Source organism: Perognathus longimembris, chromosome 10, assembly GCF_023159225.1.
Source record: "Perognathus longimembris pacificus isolate PPM17 chromosome 10, ASM2315922v1, whole genome shotgun sequence".
In the NCBI taxonomy this organism is placed as follows: Eukaryota; Metazoa; Chordata; class Mammalia; order Rodentia; family Heteromyidae; genus Perognathus; species Perognathus longimembris.
The window spans coordinates 69,655,251-69,676,223 of record NC_063170.1 but is presented as its reverse complement, the minus strand read 5'-3'; the positions used below and the strand labels follow the sequence as shown (position 1 = coordinate 69,676,223).

General features: G+C 69.0%; 1 protein-coding gene across 1 annotated transcript in view; it reads left to right on the top strand.

The window, feature by feature from the left end:
- The first annotated feature begins 11,219 nt into the window (after positions 1–11,219).
- Plxnd1 (plexin D1) overlaps positions 11,220–20,973 on the top strand; it is a 34,300-nt gene continuing 24,546 nt past the window's right edge. Inside the window, 1 exon segment of the mRNA XM_048356299.1 lies at positions 11,220–12,599. Coding sequence (XP_048212256.1) covers positions 11,220–12,599 — 1,380 coding nt within the window.

Here is a 20,973-nt window from a genome sequence, read left to right as displayed (position 1 = left end):
CCTGAGCCCTGAGCATTCCTCCCGTCCTGGAGGCCTGGAGGCCAGCAGAGTTGTGAGCGCATCTGCGGCTGTGTGTAAGCACGGGAAAGGAGGGACACGGAGGTGTCAGTGGTGTCTACACTGGGGGGGGGGGGGGGTTACCTTATCTTTTTTTAGTGTGATGAGGAGGATGGAACCCACAGCCGCAGCCGTGCCCAGCCCCCGGGGGTGGAGAGGAGGAACAGACTGGCAAAACCAGAAGTGACGAGGGCCAGGTGGACACCGTGCTGGACAGGAGCCTGGGGGAGCGTGGGGCTCGGGCGGGAGCAGAACCGGGTTCCCTGGCCACCACCCACCGCAGGGCCAGACTCGGGTAATTGTTCCCCTGGCCCTGGGGCTTTTTTTTTGCTGGAGGCTAGCCTGCTGTCACTCGAGTCAGGCCTCCACTTGCAGCTTTTTGGTGGTTCATTGGAGGTAAGGGTCTGGGACTTGCCTGCTTGGGCTGGCCTTGAACTGTGATCCTCTGGCCTCAGCCCCCTGTAGGTCGGATTACAGGCGGGAGCCTCTGGCACCTGTCTTTAATCTTAGCATAGAAAACATTTCATGACCTACAAGGGGAATCAGCACCTCAGGAACCTGATGTGGACGCACGACGACGCGGTGACTGGAGCTGGACGCGTGGGGAACTCGGGTCGTTCCGAAGGAAACCGGAGCGCCTGGCTGGGTCTCCTCCGTGCCGGGGTCAGCGGGGCGCACGCACCCGCCCGGGGGCGGGGGGGGGGGAGGGCGGGGCGCGGAGCCCACGCGGGGCGCCCCGGAGCCCGGCTGCGGAGCCTCGACCAAACCCGGTCTCTGTCGCCGCCCGGTGGCCGCGTCCGGAAGCGCAGCTCCGCCGGGGTCCCCTCCCCGCCGTCCAGGAACCGGGGTGCCCGCGGGCCGCCTCCGTGAGTCCTGACCCGGCGCGGGCTTGGGGGGCCCTGGTCCCTGCGCCGGGGCCCCGCCGAGGACCCCGCCGGGCGGAGCTCGCGCAGCTCCACGCGCAGCGCGGGAGTCGTGAGTTTTCACACCTCCCCATCTTGCCGTGAGCGGCCGGGGGGCCCCCCGCCGCCCCTGCCTCGCGTGGGCCGGGGCGCGGGCTGGGGGCCCGGCTTGCAGGGGCTCCGTGCTGGGGGCCTGGGCCTTCGGGTTGTGTCCAGCTTGAGACTGGTTCTGGGACAGCCATTCAGACTTCCTTCTTTTCCTCCTCCCTTCTTCCCTCCCTCCCTCCTTTCCTTCCTTCCTTCTTCCTCCTTTCTTCCTTTCCCTCCCTTCCTTTATTCTTTCCTTCCCCCCTCCCTCCCTCCCTCCCCCCCTCCTTCCTTCCCCCTCTCCCCCCCTCCCTCCCTCCCTCCCCCCCTCCTCCTCTGATCCGAGCCTGGGACTCGGAGCTGATGGGTGAGCTTGCTTCCACTCCTTGGCGGGCGCTGTATAACCCGGGCCACACCCCAAACCCCATCCGTTTCGATGCACTTGTGCTGTCTTCTCCTTCTCTTCCTAAGTGGGGGCTCCCTGCTCCCTGGATTTCCTAAGTCTGACTTTGTGGGGTTTTTTTTTTTGTTTTTTTTTTTTGCCAGTCCTGGGCTTGGACTCAGGGCCTGAGCACTGTCCCTGGCTTCTTTTTGCTCAAGGCTAGCACTCTGCCACTTGAGCCACAGCGCCACTTCTGGCCATTTTCTGTATATGTGGTGCTGGGGAATCGAACCCAGGGCCTCATGTATACGAGGCGAGCTCTCTCGCCACTAGGCCATATCCCCAGCCCTGTGTTTTTTTTTAAAGAACGGTCTAGGCGGCTTTCCAGCATGTCCGCCCTCTTGCCCTGGGCGCCTGCCGCCTCAGCCTGCTCTGAGCCACTGGAGGCCCCGGCGGTCACGACCTGCTCCCTGACAACAAGGGCCAGTGTGGGGGCCCCTCCTCCCTCCCCAGCCGTTACCTCCCGCACCCCAGCCTCGGGCCGGCCGGCCCACAGGAGACCCCAGAGGCCCAGTCTTAGCTCCTCCCCGGCTGCCTGGGCCCGATGGAGAGGCACTCACGGGGGCCCCGGAAGCCATGGGGGCCCCCAACCCACGGCCTGCTCTGCCCCAGCCTCCCGCAGACGAGGACTGTCCCCAAGAGCCACACACGACACTGAGCGGAGGACGCACCTGGTGGGCCTGGCCAGACCCCCCCCCCAGCCCAGGAGCCGCGGGCGCCTTCAGGCCTCCTGTGCACCTACCGAGCTCCGGCCGGCTCTGCCGCAGGACCAGGCCCCGCCTGCTCAAGGCGCCGGTGGAGGGGAAACTCGGCGCATTGGAGAGAGTCTGGAGGGGAGGTGTAGGGAGGGGGCCCACCAGGCAGACGTCCAGCCACGAGGGGAAACTGAGTGCTGCTGAGCACAGAGCAAAGACAGCGGCAGGAGCCCACGCGGGAGATGGCGGGGGTCTCCGTGGCAAAGCCACTGGGCCTGGGGGTGAAGGGGTCCCTTTCCCCTCCGCCTCAGGTCAAGGCGAGGAAGCTGCCCCTTGGGGGGAGGGGTGGCAGAAGGCAGAGCCCAGCTCTCCTCCAGCTGCGGGGGGGGGGGGGGGGGACGGAGTCCAGCCGTTCCCCCTCCCGCAAGCGCCTACTGTGTGCGGCCTGCCGGGGTGGGTGAGGCCAGGCCCGGGGGTGCTGACTCGGCTTCTGCCCGGGGCTGTGGGGAGCCTGCCCCCCCCCCGCTTGGACAAACATCTTGCGGCTATTTCCGCCTCGCCTGCCCGGAGCCCGGCCCGGCCTGAACAAACACTCGGGACCTGGGTTTCCGGCCTGGGCTCTGGGAAAAGCCCAGCAGGGGCCGCTGAGGTCAGGCCTGGAGGAGGCGGCCCGGGCCTCGCCCGCCCTGGGCCTCCCGGGGCCCTGCAGCTCAGCACCCTTCACGCGGGCTAGGTTCCCTCCTGGGGGGGGGCCGAGACCCCCCCAGGATGGTGCTGGGTCCCGCTTTGTCGCCCCACCAGGCCCTGCACCCCAGGAGCAGCAGAGCCCCCCCGTGGTGCTGTGTAACCGGGAGCTGCACCCCGTCCTGCCCACACCAGCGCAGACCCCTTGGGGCGAGGGGTCTTCCTGGGGGCAGGGGGGCCGTGGGGTGGAAATGGACAGGAGGGGTGGGGCAGGGAGGGCCCAGGGCGGTGCCCGTGGGGGGATGCACCCCCCCCCGTGCCCCTCCACCCCCATCTGTGCTGGAGCCCAGCAAGGTGCAGGCTGGGGCCCACCCTCCGCCCGCGCCCCTCCACCCAGCTGGGCCTCCCCCGAGAAGCCCTTGCCAGAGAAGCTGCGGGCAGCTGGGCTTCGGTGTTGTTTTGTTTTCCGGCAGGAGCTGCGAGTGGAGACAATGGGATTCGTGTGATGTTTTTTTCTCCTTCGGAGCTGGATTCCCACCTCGGCTTCCTGGCTTCCTTCCCGTCTGCTTGAGAGGGATGGGGGTGAGGGGGGCTGGGGCTGCAGGCGGGGGTGGGGGGGGGCAGCCGGGTGCCTGCTGCCCCCTGTCCTGTAGCAGATTTGAGGTGATCGTCTCCCCCCTGAAGCCCTCCCCACCTGACCCCACGAAGCTGTGCTGTCCAGGGCTGCCCGTGTCCCCCCCTCCCCGCGCTGGGGACCCGTCCACTCCGCCCCACGCTGAGCTGCGTGGAGCCACGCGTGGGTGGGGGCCGGGGCTGACGGGGGGCCGTGGGAAGGGCCCCCCCCGGGGCTGAGGCGTCTGGCTGCGGGGCCGCACAGAGCGCTCATGTCTCAGAGCCCGTGTCCTGCCCAAGAAAATGGGGGTGGAGGGCACCACTGGGCAAGGGCAGGAGTCGGGGTGAGGGGTGGCCAGGGCACGGAGGCCAGAGCGGCGAGCCTGGCAGCCCCAGGCCCTGTGAAGGCCTCCCGCCGCCCCTCCCCTCACACCCCCTCCGCGCCCCCCCCCCCCCGTGTGCCACGGAGGGTCAGGGCACGGGCCAGGCTTCGCAGCCCTAGCCCCAGAGGGCGGCCTGGTCCCGCGGGCACTAAGACCAGTGTCTGACGGTCCTTACACCTGGTGCCCCGTGGGCCTAGCCCTGCTCCAGGTAACTACCCCTCCCAGCAACCGGGGGAAACGGAGGCACGGAGCAAGGCAGTCATACACACGGAAGAGGCAGATCAGGCACAGCCCCCCCCAAAGCCGTGCCACTGGGCCCCGGGGGAGCTCTAGTGCTCTACCGCCCGAGCCACCCCTGCCGCTGGCTTTCTGCTGATGATTTGGGAGATGGGGGAGGCGGATTTTGAACCTCAGTCCTCAGATGTCAGCCTCTTGCATGCCTAGGGTAACGGGCATGGGTCGCTAGTGCCCGGCTCCCGGGCCCGGGGGGGCCCACGGCGCGGGGCCCGCGGACTGAGGCTGGAGGAGCCGGGTGCGGGGGATGCTCGTCCAGTGAGCCCTCGCCCCCGACACGGCTGCCCGCACCGCCCACCCCAAGCCGGCCTGTGCCCCGAGACCGAAGCCGGAGAGATCCGCAAGCCCGCCCTCCTCCGGCCCTGCGCCCAGGCCCAGCCTGGCTTCTCGGGCGGCCCCTGTGCCCCTGGGCTCGGGGGGACCCATGGCCGCAGGCCCGGCAGTGGGGTCGGGGTTCGAGCCCGGGGCGGCCTCGTCCCTGCCACCGACCCCAGGTGTGGTGGACGACGCCAGGCGGGCGTCCGTGCTGACCTCACCGACCTCTGCACCCCCCCCCGCCTGTTGTGTTGGGGAGAGGGTCTCCCCGCCTCTCCTCTTCCTCCAGCGGCCAGGATGGTGGCGAGGGCTTCCGTCCAGGCGCATCAGTGACACCTTGAGTACCGCATCCTGCCGGCCCGTCGGGCCGTGACTCACTTCCTGTTTCCAGGACCTGGAAATAGCCGCTTCCCTAGCTGGGCCCTGGGGGGCTCCATCCCGGGGGGGGGTGTCAGTCCGGCTCCCACCCGGAGCCAGGGACACCACGGCTACTGCAGCCAGATCACAGGGCAGGGACACAGGGTGGGGGCTGGGCTGGGACAGGACGGGGGGGACGGGACGGGGGGGGGGGACCGACCCTCGTGCGAGGAATCGAATGGGCACCCAGCTCCCTTCAGGGAGCGCCGGGCGCAGAAGGGGGCTCCCCAAGGCTGCTCACCAGGTGGAGGTCAGGCACCCCAGAGAGGGCCGGGCAGGCCAGAGCTGGGGTCCCCTGCAAGGCTGGAGAGGCAGCATCTACCACCCAGCCATGGGCAAGGGAGCGGGACCCCGCTTCGCCCCCAAAGCTTCCACAGAACCCACCTTCCACGAGCAAAAGACTCTGAGGGAAAGGGAGGGGGGACGGGGCGGGGGGCGCGGGCCGGCGGGCTCGGCCGAGGCAGCAGTCTTGGGGCCAGAGGCAGGCTGACGGGGGGTCGGGAGGTGAGCTGGCACGAGTGGCAGGGAGGCATGGGGTGTCCGGCACGGGCGGCGGTCTGGGCCGGCCCGGCGGAGCTGTGGGGAGGGCTCAGCCTGGGCTTGGGCCCCCCGGCCTTGGGCTTCCGGCCTGGCCACCGGCACCCCTTCCTACGGGTGTCCAGGGGCGCACGCGCGGGATGCCGGCGGGGGTCAGACGCGCTCTGCAAGGCAGGCGGGTGGATCGGCAGGAGGACCGCGAGTGGAGCCCAGCCTGGGCCGCCCCGTCTCAGAAACTCAAAACCCAGACGCGGTCAGCGCTGGGCCCCTGGCGGGCGGAGGGGTCTGCGCGAGGCGACGGTCACCTGGCGTGAGCCGGGGGGTGGCGGCTGGTCTGCGGAAGTGCCGGGAGGGGCGGGGGGGGGGCCCTGTGGCGGGACGCCCTGGGGACGGGGATGGGGAAGGAAGTCGGAGGGGAAGTCCAGGCCCAGGACGGTGGCCCAGCCGTGCTGCTCCCTGGGAGGATGCGTGGTGTCACCCAAAAGTCCCCAAAGAGCCCTTCTCGGTTCCTCAGCGGCGAGGACAGGGAAAGCGAGCCGGAACGGAGGCCCCTGGAGCACCGTGCAGAGTCAGGCCGGCCAGCCCGAGGCTGGAGACCAGACCACCAAGGCGGAGGTCAGGCTACGGAAGGCCCCGAAGACAGGGCGTCTCCAGGACTGGACCTCAGCCCCAGGGGCCGCAGACCAGGCCGCAGCCTCCGGGGCTCCCCCAGCAGCTCCCCAATGCGCAGCCTGGCCACGCCCCCTCCCACCAGCCCCTTCCACCACTGCCTTTCTGGTCCCCCAGAGTTTCTGGAAAGTGCATTCTGCACCTCTCAGTTCTAGGGTTCTGAGGAAGACAGGCTCACATCCCTGGCGAGAATCTTCCAGATGCAGACCCACTTGGCCCCGCCCTTGCCCTGGATGACAGTCCTGGAGACGAGGGGCTGTGTGGCTGAAGGCTGAGCCTTCAGGAGGGGGCAGGAGGGAGGAAGAGCCCTGCTCTCCACTCGCAGGGGCTGCCTGTGTCGGGGTGCGCTGGGAGGGGCCCCTCAGCCCAGCCGTCAGCTGTGGGGGTGGCCTGAGGTCAGCCTGGTACGTGTCCTGATCATGGGAAAGCACACAGAATGGGGCCAGCCCCGTGCCGGCGATCCTAGCTACTCAGGAGGCTGAGATCTGAGGATCACGGTTCAAGGCCAGCTCAAGCAGCAATGTCCTCCCAAGACTCCTATCTCCAATTAACCAGCAAGAAGCCAGAAGAGCCGCAGCGGCTCAAGCGGTGGAGCACTTGTGCGGAAAAGCTCAGGGACAGCACCCAAGCCCCGAGCCCAAGCTCCGGGACTGGTACAAAATCCATCCGACCAAGCAACGGAACAGAAAGACCATCCTGTGTGTAGCAGGCACATCGTGGAGTCTACCCCACCCCAACTTTTACGCCCCTGCATCTCGTCGCTCTACCCCCTCGCGGGTGACGCCCCCAGGGCGCATCGAAGATGAGAACAATGTTCTCTAAAGTTCCCTAGGACACAAACAGGGCTGGGAAACCTGAAGAAAGGGAACAGGGATGGAGAACAGGGAGGTGATGGGCCGGAGCTTGCAGAACCCAGTGAGTTCTGGGCCCCAGGGCCAGAGGGGGGGCGGGGGGGCAGGGAGGGGGTGCAGACCCTCCCCATCGTTGTTTAATGGTATTACCGGTGGTTTATCCTGGGCAGCCCGGGGTGGAGGGGACTCCCACCCGCTTCACAGGTGTGGAAACTGAGGCCCAGAGAAGGGCAAGGTCACCTCCCCCCATCCCCCACCCCCATTACACAGAAATTAAGCCTAGAACCGGGACAGTCCTGAGGAACAGAATTACCAGGTCTGGATGCACCCCCCCCCAGCCCACGAGGAGCAGGTACGCACGCGCGCGTGGGCACGCACACCCTCGGAAGGCGGGCTCGGGGCTCCGCCGCCGCCGCCGCGGGCACACGCGCTGCCCCGTCCTTGGGTGTCCAGCCAGCCCCCCCCAGGCCCAGCGCCCCGGCTGGCGCACGTGGCCCGTCCCGCGCTGAGCTCTGAAGCCCCCCGCTTTCCCTGGCAGCGGCCCGGGAATGTGGGCGGGGGCGCCGGGGGCGGCCGCACAGAGGCCTCAGTGTGAGCCGCCCGGGGCCCCTCGCGGGCCCAGACCCATGACTGCGCGTCTGAGAATGCCGCCCATTATCCGCCACACAGAGCACAAAGGGGCCACGGGAGGGCTGGGCGCACGGAGGCCCTCGCACCCCCTGACGGCAGCACGGGGGTCAAGGACGTGCCCTGAGCCGGGGGGGGGGGGGGCACGACTCCCAGGCAGGAATGAGAACCATTTCCTCCAGCCGCCCCCCCCAGCGCACCCCCCAGGCCCCCAGGAGGCCATGTCCACAGGGGGCCGGCGGGGGCTGGGCGTGCCAGGGTCCGGCACACGCTGGCACGGCCCGGTGCCCCCTGGTGGCATGTCTCTTCCTGGTCTGTGCCAGTGGACGCGCTGGCCACGGGGAGCACGGAGCCCACGGATCCGCGCCACCTCTGCGCTGTGTGTCCTAGGACATGCGTCCAGGCCTCTCGGAGCCCACTCCCGGCCCTCGGACACCTCCTCCGGGAGGGAGGGCAGCTGCTCCGAGGATGGGTGTCGGGAGCCCCCCGGGGGGCACAGTGCCTGTCTGAGGAACCAGGAGGCTCCTTTCTGGGATCCAGGGCGAGGCGTGCCGGTTCTAGAGCCAGTAAGCCAGCAGACCCCCCACGGCGGGGCACTCGGACCCACGTCGGCCTCCTTCCCCGGCGTCGTGTGGATTTACCTCAGAGGCCGTGCCGCCCAGCTCGCGGGGCACCTGGGGCCGGGCTGGGCCTGGGGCGTGGGGGTCTGAACCCCACGTCAGGGGGGCCTCTCTGATCCATGGTTCCTGTCTGGGACACAGGGCTGACAGTTCCAGAAGGGCATGGAAGAACAGAGAGCCCTGTCCTGGGTGCCCAGCCGCCCTGGCCTTCTACACGCCCTCAGGCTTCCTGCAGGGAACAGGCTCTGCAGGCCCAGCCGGGGGCAGGACGGGAGCCTCTCCCCCCCCCCACCCCCCCCCAGTACAGCCCTGGCCCCTCTGTTATTTTTCCAATTGAAGAAAAACACTTCCTCCTTTCCTCTTCCTCCTCCTCCTCCACCCCCTCCAGCTCAGCCCTGCGGGCAAAGGAAGGACCCCCCTCCCCCTCCCACAGCAGGAATGGGAGGGGTGCTATCCTCATCAGCAAAGGGCCTGGGCCTTTCCCAAGGTTTCCAGAGCGTCAGGCATCTTTGTACCACCTGTGCTATGACCTACTTCATATTTTTAACTCACTTGTTAAAGACTTCCATAAATGCATTTATGGGGAAGTTTGACATCATTATTTTCACGGAAGCCAGTGCCCGAACTAGAAAGAAACGGCAAAAATGAAGGCCCAGCTCTTAAGAAAGCTGACATCACACTAGCCTGAGCTCGAGACCTTCTTTCTATTAAAAAGGGACAATGACAAATGTTACCAAGTCATTAGAGACATGTTAGCCCCAGACGGAGCCCTTCTGATCTAATCAGGAGCCTCCGCCTCGGCCTGAGTCACAAGGAGATTTCTCCCCCACCGCAGTGGGTAGGGCCGGGGCACCTGCCCAGCCAATTTGGAGTTAGCCCCCCTCAAATCCTTCCTGGGGAGACAGCCACGACGTCATAGTGAGGTGGTCAAGAGCGCATTCCCGCTTCTGCTAGGGCCCGCCCTAACCTGAGGGCTCCCGGGTCTGGGTTTGAACCCTCGCCTTGCGGCCGCCCCTCATTCTGCCCATCTGTGAAACGGGGTCCGTAATGCCGGCCTTGTCAGCTGGCAGCGAGAATAGTGCGGCTGTGTTAACTGGCCAAGAATCAGGCCTTCCAGGAATGAAGGTGCTATTACCATCCTCATTTTCCAGCAAGAAAACAGGCTCAAGGGCAAATACCTTGCCCAAGACCAGCCAGCACTTCTACTTGCAGTTTGTCAGAGGATACTTAGCCCCGGGGGCTCATGTCACCCCCAAGGCTCCGGGGTCAGTGGCTGAGAAGTCATTTAGAAAGCCTGTGTGTCCAGAACAATCTGTGTGCTCCGGTCTCAGCAGCATTCTCCTCAAGGCTCGGTGGGGGGAGCTGCAGGATGCGGCAAGAGGAGCGGAGACAGGAAGGAAGCCAGGAGGAGCTGGAGGAGAGATAGAGGCCGGCCCGGAGACTGAGGGGAAAGGGGAGGGGAGGAGCCTGGAGGAGGGGAGCCTGGTGGGGGGGAGGCTTGATAAGTCCAAGGAGGCTGGGATGGACGAGGTGGGGGGGCGGGGGGGCTCTGCTCCGTGGCCTTCGTGGGGTACAATATGGCCCTCCTATCCAGAGGTGGATGGGGTCCCCTGACAGCCTGGGCAGCAGCAGGGTCCCCTACACAGGGGGCCTCCAATTTCCTGTCCGGCCAGCCCAGCCACCAAATCCCTGACAAGACCCAGGCTTGGAGGGGCTAAAGGGCTCCAAGGCGGTGGCAGGAAGGTGAGGGGTGGGGTTCAGGAAGTGGGGTGACCCGCTGAAGGTCCAGTCTTTCCTGCCAGCCCCAACCCCACGGCTCCTCTGAGAAGCCCCTGCCCTTCCTTTCTGTTGGGCGGGATCCTGACAGGGAGGCCCGGCCCCAGCTCGGCGGGCGCGAGGGCCACTGCGCCCGGTGCAGACCCCATCCCGAGAGGCCAGAGCCCGGACCGCTTCAGGCTCGGGCTGCTGCCCTGGGTGCTGGGGCCTGGGTCCCCCTGGGCCCCCCCGGAGGCTCAGCGCCCCTGAGTGTGAAATGCCATGGCGGTGCTGACCGCGGAGGGTGTCATGTGCGGCGGGGCCGGCCACCCCCTCCCTCCTTCCCTCCCTCCCTCCCTGCCACGGGCCCCGGGGCCGGCCTGCTCCTTGGGGCTGTTCCCCCTCGAAGGCCAGGATTTCAGGTCCCTCCTCCTCCTCCTCCTCCCCAGCCGGCACGGAGAGCCCGCAGCGCGGCAGGCTCGGCCTCCACACCCCGGGGTGGCCGGGGCCTTCCGGGGCCTTCCGGGGCGGCTCCCGCCGGGACCAGGGAGGAGGCCCGGCTCCGGGCGCTGCCTGTGCAGCGTGGGCCCCGGGCCCGGCGGGGCAGAAACGTTTCCTCACCCACACTTTCCTGACCCAGTTACCCGAGCCCCCCGCCGCCCCCACCCCGGGCCCCGACCCCGGTGTCCGCTGCGCTCACGTTGGGGGGCGCTTGGGTACCTGGGGGTGCCGGGGCCCGCCCGTGCCCGAGGGTGGCCGGAGAGGCATCGGAGGGGACGGGACGGGGAAGGGGGAGGGGGCGCGGGGCGCGGGGCGGGGCTGACGGGCGAAGCCGGCGTCGGGGAGCGAGGCCGGCAGAGGAGAACCGGCGACGGCCGCACGCACGTACGCACGGACGGACGGACGGACGCGGAGGGGAGCGGAGCGGGGCGAGCGGGCCAGCGAGGCCGCGCGCGGGGCGCAGGAGCCCGCGGGCGCAGGAGGTCCGGGGGGACGCGGGGCGGCCGGGCCGGGCCGGGGGCGTGGCCGGGCCGGGGGCGTGGCCGGGCCGGGGGCGTGGCCGCCGCGGGCCCGCCCCCGCCCCGCCCCCGGGCTGTGCCGCGCGAGCCGGAGCCGGGCCGGGGCGCCGGGGCCGGGGGCGGCTGGCGCGGGCAGGAAGCGCCTCGCGGCCCGGGCCCGCCCCCCGCCTCTCGCCGCCTCCGGGCTCCCGGCTCCCGGCCGCGCCGCGCCCCATGCACTCGCCGCGCCGCGCAGCCCGCGCTCGCCGCCGGGATGGCTCGTCGCGCCGCGGGCGGCGCAGCCCTTAGCGCCCGGGCCGCCGCGCCCGCCCCGCCGCCGCCGCCGCCGCGCCCGCCCTCCCCGGGCCCCCGGGGCGCCCCGCCGCGCCCGCCGCCGCCTTCTCCGCTCCCGCCGCCGCTCCCGCCGCTGCTGCTGCTGCTGCTGCTGCAGCTGCCCGGGGCGGCGCGCGTCGGCGCCCTGGAGATCCAGCGCCGCTTCGCCTCGCCCACGCCCACCAACAACTTCGTCCTGGACGGCGCGGCGGGCACCGTGTACCTGGCGGCCGTCAACCGCCTGTACCAGCTGTCGGGCGCCAACCTGAGCCTGGAGGCCGAGGCGGCCGTGGGCCCGGTGGCCGACAACCCGCTGTGTCACGCCCCGCAGCTCCCGCAGTCCTCGTGCGGGCACCCGCGGCGCCTGACCGACAACTACAACAAGATCCTGCAGCTGGACGCCGGCCAGGGCCTGGTGGTCGCGTGCGGCACCATCTACCAGGGCTTCTGCCAGCTGCGGCGCCGGGGCAACATCTCGGCCCTGGCCGTGCACTTCCCGCCCGCCGCGCCGCCCGCCGCGCCCGTCAGCGTCTTCCCCAGCATGCTGAACGTGGCCGCCAACCACCCCAACGCGTCCACCGTGGGGCTGGTGCTGCCGCCCGCCGCCGGCGCCGCGGGCAGCCGCCTGCTGGTGGGCGCCACGTTCACGGGCTTCGGCAGCGCCTTCTTCCCGCGCAACAGCAGCCTGGAGGACCACCGCTTCGAGAACACGCCCGAGATCTCCATCCGCTCCCTGGACGCCGGCGGCGACCCGGCCAAGCTCTTCACCTACGACCTCAACCCTTCCGACGACAACATCTTCAAGATCAAGCAGGGCGCCAAGGAGCAGCACAAGCTGGGCTTCGTGCGCGCCTTCCTGCACCCGCCCGCGCCGCCGCCGGGCGCCGAGCCCTACGCCTACCTGGCGCTCAACAGCGAGGCGCGCGCGGGCGACAAGGAGAGCCAGGCGCGCAGCCTGCTGGCGCGCATCTGCCTGCCCCGCGCCGCCGACGGCGACCCCGAGAAGCTCACCGAGTCCTACGTGCAGCTGGGCCTGCAGTGCGCGGGCGGCGCGGGCCGCGGCGACCTCTACAGCCGCCTGGTCTCCGTCTTCCCCGAGCGCGAGCTGCTCTTCGCCGTCTTCGAGCGCACCCCGGCCGGCGGCCCCGCGGCCCGCGCCGCCCCCGCCGCGCTCTGCGCCTTCCGCTTCGCCGACGTGCATGCGGCCATCCGCGCCGCGCGCACCTCCTGCTTCGTGGCGCCCGCGCCCGACGTGGTGGCCGTGCTCGACAGCGTGGTGCAGGGCAGCGGGCCCACCTGCGAGCCCAAGCCCAACATCCAGGTAAGGGGGGCGGGGGGGGAGGCATGGGGTGGGGTGGGGCGATGGGGAGGGAGGGAGGGAGGGGAACCAGCGACCACGGTGGCGATGATGAGCCAGCCAGATGTGTCGGCGTGAGCCGGGACCCTGCCCCATGACCCAGGCGCCCAGATGTGTCGGTGTGAGTCAGGACCCAGGTGTGCGTTCCAGGACCCTCCCCCATGACCCAGGCGCCTGGATGTGTCAGGTGTCCACCTAAGGGAGATTACTGACCCCTGTGATGACCCAGGTGTGCACGTGAGGTCATTCAGGCACCCTCGGGGTTAGAGGTGCGCCTGCTTGAGTCTGTCGGGAGGGTCCAGGTTGCCAGCGGTGCCCAGAGTGTGCCACAGGTGCGTGCTTAGCACCGAGCATGGGTGTGCCCACCGAAGGTGTGTCCTCAGCTCTGTGAGGCGCTTGGTTACCGTTGCACACTGGCAGGTGTGTGCACAGGTGGGGCAGGCTGCTGGAGTCACAGGTGTGCACCAGGGCCATTGGTGACACCCACTGTGTACACCAGACCTGGAGGCCGCTGGGTGGGGCTTGCAAGTGTAGAGGTGCACGGGCGTGTGTGCCCGGGGACCCTGGTACCCCAGAGGCCAGTAGGCTGCCCCAGTGGTCAAGTAGTTGACAAACCAGTGTGAGGCCAACTTCTTTCGCTCGCTCAGCAAATCCTGAGCCTTTTGCAGTGTACCCGGCACTGCAGAGCCAGCGTTGACACTACTGTGTGCGTATCTGCTGAGTGTGCCCTCCTAGTCTCACACCCATTGAGGGGATGAACAGACAGACGCAGGGAGGTTGACGAGCTTCCTCAGGAGGTGGGAGTTGAAGGTAGACGGGCCTGGGAACTTGTGTGACCCTGTGTGGGCTTGGCTGCCTTCCTGACAGCTGAGTTGTGGGCGCTCTGGGGGGGCCGGGCAGGGCACTGGGGGCCAGGGAGGGTGCGGAGGGCTGGGTAGCGTGGGGTCTGCACTGGGCCCTGGTGTCTGAGGCTACGGTGTGTGTGTGGGGGGGGGGGGTGTCGCTGCGTGTTGGTCTGGAGGAAGAGAGGGACTTGTGCACCCCACGAGGTCACTTCTCCCAGCAGCCTTGAGTCACGAGGCCCTGCGATGATGCCCGACATTGCAAAACGCTAAGCCCAGCCTTGTGGTGAGCACCGCCGCGCCCCTGGAGGCCTCGGGCGCTGGCCAGCCTCTCCTGGGACTGGATCTTCCCAGGGGGCTGCCTGGCACGGCGGGGGCTTGTCTGCCATGCACTCCCCCGTCACCCGCCGCCCCAGCCCCCAGGGTGAAAGGCCACGGGGCCCCCCAGCAGCGCCCCCCCTGCCTGAGGCGGGCCCAGTGCTGCCCCGTGTGGCTGTTGGGCCCCCGAGGGTCTGGGGAGGCCTTGGGGGGCCAGGGCTGAGGGAGGCCCCCCCCTCCAGGCCTCCCTGGGCAGCGGCTGCCTGCGCCGGCCCCTTGCTGAGTTGGTTTGTGGGGTTCCGGCTGCTCTCTGCTCCCCTCTGGCAAGGACTGGCCTGGTTCCCATGGCCGTTACCCGACCCAACGGGCAGTGACTCACGCTGCTGGCTGCGGGAGGCTGGGGGAGATGCGGCCTTCCGGGAGGGGGCAGGGCGTCTTCGGAGATAACTGCCCCGGGGGACAGGGTGACCGAGGCCTTCCATCCCGGGTCACGAGCGCGCGCGCACACACACACACACACACACACACACACCTGGCCATGGCCCTGGGCACGCCCGGGGGCCGAGGCGTCCAGCACGGGTGGGGGGAGGGCCGGCTCCGTCCCTTGTCCTCCGCGGGGCGGCCTGCTTCATCCTCTGCGAAGGAAGGACCGGGTGGCGGAACTCAGGGAGTCAGGACCCCGCTGCCCTGGGGAGTGCGGTGTGCACGCTCGGGGCTCCGTCCCGGACAGCAGGCAGTGCCCTCCCTTGGCTTGCTCCCCCCCGCCCCCCCCCCCGTCCCACCTGAAGCCCCCGGGAGCGGCCCTGGGCGTTGACCAAGCTGTGTGGCTCACAGGGTCACAGGAGCCAGAGGACCCACAGGCGGTGGGTGGTCAGCACGGCTGGGGGGGGGTGCGTGAACACCGTGTTGGGGAGTCCGCCCATGGTCCCGGGAGGGGGAGGCACCGAGGGCCTCGGGGAGCGCTGTCGCCCTGGCCTGCCTTCCCCTCTGCGTGGGGTGGCGTGGAGACCTGGTGGGCGCCGGGGCGGGGAGGAGGGAGCACCTGTGGCGGCAGACGGCTGCCAGTCTCTGGGGTGGCTGGGAATTCTTTTAGAAAGTCCGTGGGAGGAGGGCAGCCGGGGAGGAGGAGAAGGAGGGCGGAGGCAGCTGAGCCCCTCTTCTTTTGCAGGGATCCCTTGCGCTTGCTTTGTGCCCTGCCGGGCGTGGGCTGGGCTGCAGCCGCCGCGGGGACGGGCCTGTGGCCGACTGGTCTGAGCTGGGGGGAGGCAGGGCTCCCCAGACCCCAGAGGACGGGATGGGGCAGGCGGAGGGAGGACCCGCGTGGGCTTGGTCTGGGGGTCCTCCTGTGGCACAGGTAGGGCTGGAAGGGCCGGGCACGGAGCAGGGCCGTCTCTCCACGCGGTCCTGTGAACGGGGTTTCCCAGCCAGGCCCCTGGAAGCCACACCTCCAGTCCCTGCCTCTGCCCCACCGGGGTCTCTGGGCCGCCCCGCCGCAGAGCCTCCCTCGGCTGGCACCCGAGAGTCCAGCCCCCCCACCCGGGCAGGCTTCGCCCCCCCCCCCACTGCCTCCCCGGCGGAGAGGACTGAGTGTCACTGGGGGAGGGGGCGCCCAGAGCATTCAGAGGCAGAGATGCTGGGTTGCCCCCGCCCCCCAGCCCTCGGGGGGCCCTCACGCCATCCCTGGTTATCATACCATACTTGGGGCTTGCTGGAATCTTTTTTTGAAAGAGAAGCCAAGGGAAGGAATTTGCCTTGTGTGGCGGCGCACGCCTGCAGAGGCAGGGAGATAGCAAGTTCAAGGCCAGCCTGGACCACACAGACCTCGTCTCAGAGGAGGAAAGACACTACCCCCCCCCCCCCACGCCACCCCTGCCTGGGGCTTGCATCTCTTTCCTCAGGTCGCAGCCTGTTTGACAGGAGCGCACGCCCGTGGGGAAACAGAGGCCAAGGGATCCCCCCAGCAGAGTGGGCCCAGCCCAGATGGAGCCTCTGTTCCCCGACTCAGCCTCTGAGTGACCACAACACTGTATGTTTAAGTCACAAGGAGCACGACGGGCGAGGGCCGGGGCTGCGCTTTCAAGGTGTCTTTTTATAGTAAAGGTAGAAGCAGCCGGAGGCGGTTTTAGGCTGGCGTGCGGTGGGTGGGTGCACGTGCCAGGAACGTATTTTCTGCCTCGGTTGAGGGGGGAGGGAGAGCGTTGCCAGGCCGGGCTTTCTGCTCCGGCAGGGGCTGGGAGGGAGGGAGCGCCCGGAGCCCACGTGCCCGCCGAGACCCTCGGCCAGGTTTTTTAGGTAGGGCTCCGCTGAGCCGCAGAGGGGCAGAGCTCCCGGGCCCCATCCGTGCCGTCGTGTGACTCAGGGTCAGTCATTTGCCTTCCCCGAGCCCCATGCTTCCTCATTCTCCTCGAGAGCCACCGCCTCCTCCAAGGACGTGGGCAGATAAAAATCCCCACACGCAGAGCCCAGGAAATGGCAGGTGCGGGCCCGGGGGGGGGGGGGCGGGGGGAGCGAGAGAGAGGAGCCGTCTGAGAACAGTGCTAGGTGTGCAGACCAGATGGGATGCTCGGAGGAGGGTGGCTAAGGAGCTGGAGAGAGATCAAAGCAGGCCGTGGAGGTAGCAGGGGTGAGGCGAGGCGGAGGGGTGTGATGGAACCCAAGACTTGATGCGTGCTGGACCAGCGCTCCGCCCAGAGCCCGGCACAGGTCTGAGAGCAGCACCCCCCCGCCCCCAGCAGGCTGGCCCCCCGCAGTCTGTCACCCCAGTGTCAAGATGGCGCGCCGCCCGTCATCCTAGCTCCCCAGGAGGGGCTTGAGGTCGCGGCATCGCCATTCAGAGCCAGCCCGGGCGAGAAAGTCCGTGAGTCCAATTAAAGACCAGAAAAGCTGGAATGGAACTGTGGCTCGAGTGGCAGAGCACTGGCCGGGAGCGAGAATAGCCCAGGGACAGGTGGGAAAACTGAGGCCCAGAGTCAGGAAGGGACCGGCCCTGGGCCGCGCGGCTAGGTGCTGGGCTCGTAGGACCGCGGACTGCTGGCTGGCGGCCGCGTCTCCGGGCCTGGAGCCGCAGGGCCCCTGGGGCTGGGATGCGGTTTCTGGGTGGCCTGTCTGTGCCGGCCTCTCCCTAGGGGCCTGGCGGAGGCCTGGGGGGGGGGGGGTGGACAGATCCTCAGGGGCTGCTGCCCAGGTCCGGCCACGGGCGGGGAGCAGGTTGCTGTGGTTCCCTGAGGGCGGCCAGGTCCAGGGGCCTTTCTGAAAGTGCGGTGTCCTAGCAGGCTCGGGGGGTGCCTGCCCGCGCCCCCAGCCCTCGGGAGCATCGGAGTGCCAGGCAAACAAGAGAGACCTGAGCGCGGGCGGTGGCTCCGCTGGCAGGGGCGGCGCCTGGCCGGCTCGCGTGCGGGGGGCCTGCGGGGCACGGGGGTGCCCGGGCTCGGTGCCGGGGGGCATAGTGGGGCTGGCATCTGTGGCCCAGCGTGGTGAGACCCGAGCTGGAGTGAGTGGGCGGGGGACGCTGAGCCCCTCCCCCCCGCCCCCCCCCCCCCCGCCTCCGTTTCCCAGTCTCCACCGCAGCAGGGGAGGCCTTGCCCGGCCACTGCAACGGCGGTGGTGTGCGGGCCTGCGCCCGCACCTGCCATGCATGCCGCTCCCGCCGCTCCCCCCCCCCAACCCCGGGGTCTTCGGGCCTCTCAGGAAGTGGGCACTGTCACCAGGCCCACACTGGTCACCCCAACTCCAGCCAGCGTGTGTCCTTCGGACTTCTGGGGGGGAATGGGAGGGGCCTGGCCTTGTGATGTGGCGGCCCCCACAAGAGGCGAGCCCCACCCCATCTCTGTCCATGGGGCTGCGGAGGCCGGGCGCCCTGGAGACGCGGACGTCGGAGCGGGACTCTGCCACCGGGGAACAGCTGGGCCCCGGGAGGGGGGAGACGGAGCCTGGGGGGTCCCGGCCCGCCAGGGCTTGGACGTTGCCTTGGGGGCACGGGGGGGGGGAGGGGGCCACAGGAGCCGGGAGGGGGCCCTGGCTGTGGCTGGGCCAGGTGACTCGGCACGCGTGGGCATCGCCATGGAAACCAGCTAGCCGTCCCCCGTGGAGACAGCCCCCAGAGTCTCCACGCGCAGCAGCCTCGTGGAGTTGATCCTATCCGGAGCATAGCCTTGGCTTTGCTTTTCTTGTTTTCCTCTCCCAACCAAACAGGCCGTCCCGGGCCTGGGCCTGCGGAGGCCCCCACAGCCCACCTGCCCCCCACCCCGGGTGCCCCTCTGCCTGTCCCCAGTCCCCGCCTGAAACCCCAAAGAGCGATAGATCACAGCAGAGGAGGGAGGGAGCTGGGAGCCCGCAGTTGCATTAGAGGCCGCAGGGCCCCAGGGACCGGCCTGCACTCTCCACTTTCCATCAGTAAATAACAGGGGGTGGGGGAGTGGCCTTCCCCCAAGGCCACTGCGCCGATTGGGGCTGGCAGCTGTCCATCATCTTCCCCGCCAGGCCCCTCTCCCTCCCCTGCTGCCTCCCCAGACCCGGCCATGGAGGACGGGACCCCTGAGCCCGCTGCTGGCCCTGCCCGCAGGCTCGGGTCCAGCGTCTGGCATGGGCATCCTTCGTCCTTCACTGTGGGGGTGCAGAGGCCGCCCGTGAAAGGCCAAACGACAGCTCCCACCTCCATGGTGCCGACGGCCCCGTGGCCCCGTCCCGCGTGGGCCTCCCCGCTGAGGCAGGCCTGGTGTCGCCTCCGTCCCCCTCTGCCCTGTCTGCAGAGTCTGGGACCAGGGACTGGGGGTGGGGGTGGGGCAGGACCGTCTCACAGATGAGCAAAGAGCTTGAGACTTGATGCATCTGGACCCCGGGCTTCCTCGTTTGTAAAACGGCGGGGCCGCGCACAGGACCCCACAGTCCAGGGCTCTGACGGTGGGGGACCCGCCCCCCGTTACAGGGCGGGTGGGCTGACCCGCAAGCCTGTGGTGCTGGCCGCCTCTCGGGGTCCAGCCTCTGTCATGTCAGGGCCCAGGACTGGGACCCCTTTCCTCCAGGGAGGCCTCCCTGAAGTTCTGGAAGGATCTACAGAGTTGCCGTGTTCTTCACCATTTTTCTGTCCATCCTGCCGGGTGCAGGCAGTGTGGGGCCAGGTAGGGGTCGCTGTGCCGAGCGTTTGGAGGGAGCCGCTGGCCCTCTGCAGACGCGCGCCCTCCCCCCTGGACGGGACGAGCAGCTCCTCCACCGACGGGGACCGGTTTCCTCCCTCGGCTGGGGGCAGTGGCCGGAGGTTCCCCCAGCGCCAAGTCCATGCCCCTTCCCCGGGTCGGCACGCAGCAGACTCCTGGCTTGCTCCCTGCCTCGGTTTACCCTCGGTGGAGCCAGTGTTCCAGGAGCGGGAGGCGGGAGCTCAGCCGGGATGTCGCCCCGCGTCCTAAGAGGACGGAGCGAGGCAGGCGGCTCCGGCAGAACCGCCCGGCGGGCAGAGCCCGTCCTCCTAGCAGGGCTGCACGGGGATGGCTCCCTGGTGACCACGCGTGCGCCCCGGCCCTGTGCCCAGCTCTCCCTGCCCGAAGGAGACAGGGCCCAGCCCACCCCATGCGCTCTGTCCGGGTCGAGGACCGCGCGGCCGGGGTCGCCCCGGGCAGGGCCTTGGGGGCCCGCGCCCCAGCTGACGTGGGTCTGGAGGCCCCCGGGAGCACGGAGGGCGGCGGCCAAGCTGCAGACGCAGCTCCATCCGCTCCCGGGATCCGCCCCTCCCCCCCCTTGTTTTTGTCTTAGGGCCTCGCTATGTAGCCCGGGGTGGCCTTGAACTCCCAGGCCTGCTCTACCACACTCGGCTTTCTTTCTTTCTTTTTTTTGATAATTGCTTTATTTCGAGATAATTTTAGATTTACAGGAAAACTGCAGAGACAGTGCGCAGCTCGTCCGCCCCCTCCCCGCCCCCATCGCTAACACCCTCCATTACCACGGCCCATTTGTCCACACGGAGGCCCGCGCGGGGACATTACTTCCCGCCGAACTCCACATTAGCGCTGCGCGCGTCCTCCGGGGGCCCGTGGTGCCTCCAGGGCCCAGCTCGCGGTGGGGAGGCGCAACCCCCCTCCCCCGCGGCTCTGCCTCCGGGGGGCCTGCAGTCCCCCTCCAGCTGGCTTCCCGCCCAGTCCCAGGCGGGCAGTGGGGAGAGCTGAGCTGGTGCCCAGCTTGATGGACTGCCGGCGGAGAGGAGCAGAGGCCAGGGACCGTGGGTTAGTCCATCGTAGAGAGGGGTAAACTGAGGCTCATAGGGGAACCAAAGCCAGCGGCCCCGTGCTGTCTAGGTCTGAGCCCCCGCCTCTCCCGTGACCCTGCACACGGTAGGCAGGCAGGCCACCCACCCCCACTTCCCCCGACTTCTCCAACACCCAGCACCGCCGGGCCACCGTCCCTGTGCTCAGAAAGTCAGTGCCGCCACTCACGCTTTAGTCTAGATGCGATCGATCGACGTTTACCCCGGAGCACACTTTCTCCCTGGAGACGCTCAGGTGCCTGCCCCGGGGGAAGTGGCAGCGGGGGGTGGGGGGTGGGGGGTTAGTGTGGGGTTTATTTGGGGCACATCTGGGAAGCTGATGGCAAACTTGCCTCTGGAGCCCACCTGGAACTGGAAAGGGGAGCTGGAAAGGCGCTGCAGTGGGAGCATCTGCAAGTGCGGGAGGCGTGAGGGTTTGGGGAACTGGGGAGCTGGGGCCGCGGGCCCCTGGCAGGGCGGAAGGTGGAGGTGAGGCCCCGGGGGCCCAGCCACTGTCACTCAGGTCCACAGCGCAGGGGGCGGGGTGCAGGGGGAGCGGCTGTGTGGGAAGGGGCGGCCTGGGGCCCCGGGGCTGGGCCTGTGGTCTCTGCTGTCCCCTGAGCTGGGGGAGGACCGGGGGGAGCCCCACAGGGAGCAGGCCTGGGGGGGCTGAGCAGTGAAGCTGCCAGCTGCTGCGGCCTCAGGCCTGGGCCTGCAGCCCTGGGGGAGGGGGCACGTCCCCATTGCCGGGGCCTGGGGGTACGGCCACCCCCCCCCAACGTCCAGTCAAGCTGGCTCGCAGCCTGAGCCCCCTCAGCCCCCGACACGGCCGATGGCTCTCGCCTTTCTTTTTTTTTTTTTTTAGATTTTATTTTTAGGATAAGGAAAAAAAAAAAAGTTGGGGGAAAGACTTTTTAGAAAATTCCTTCGGCACAGAATTAATGGC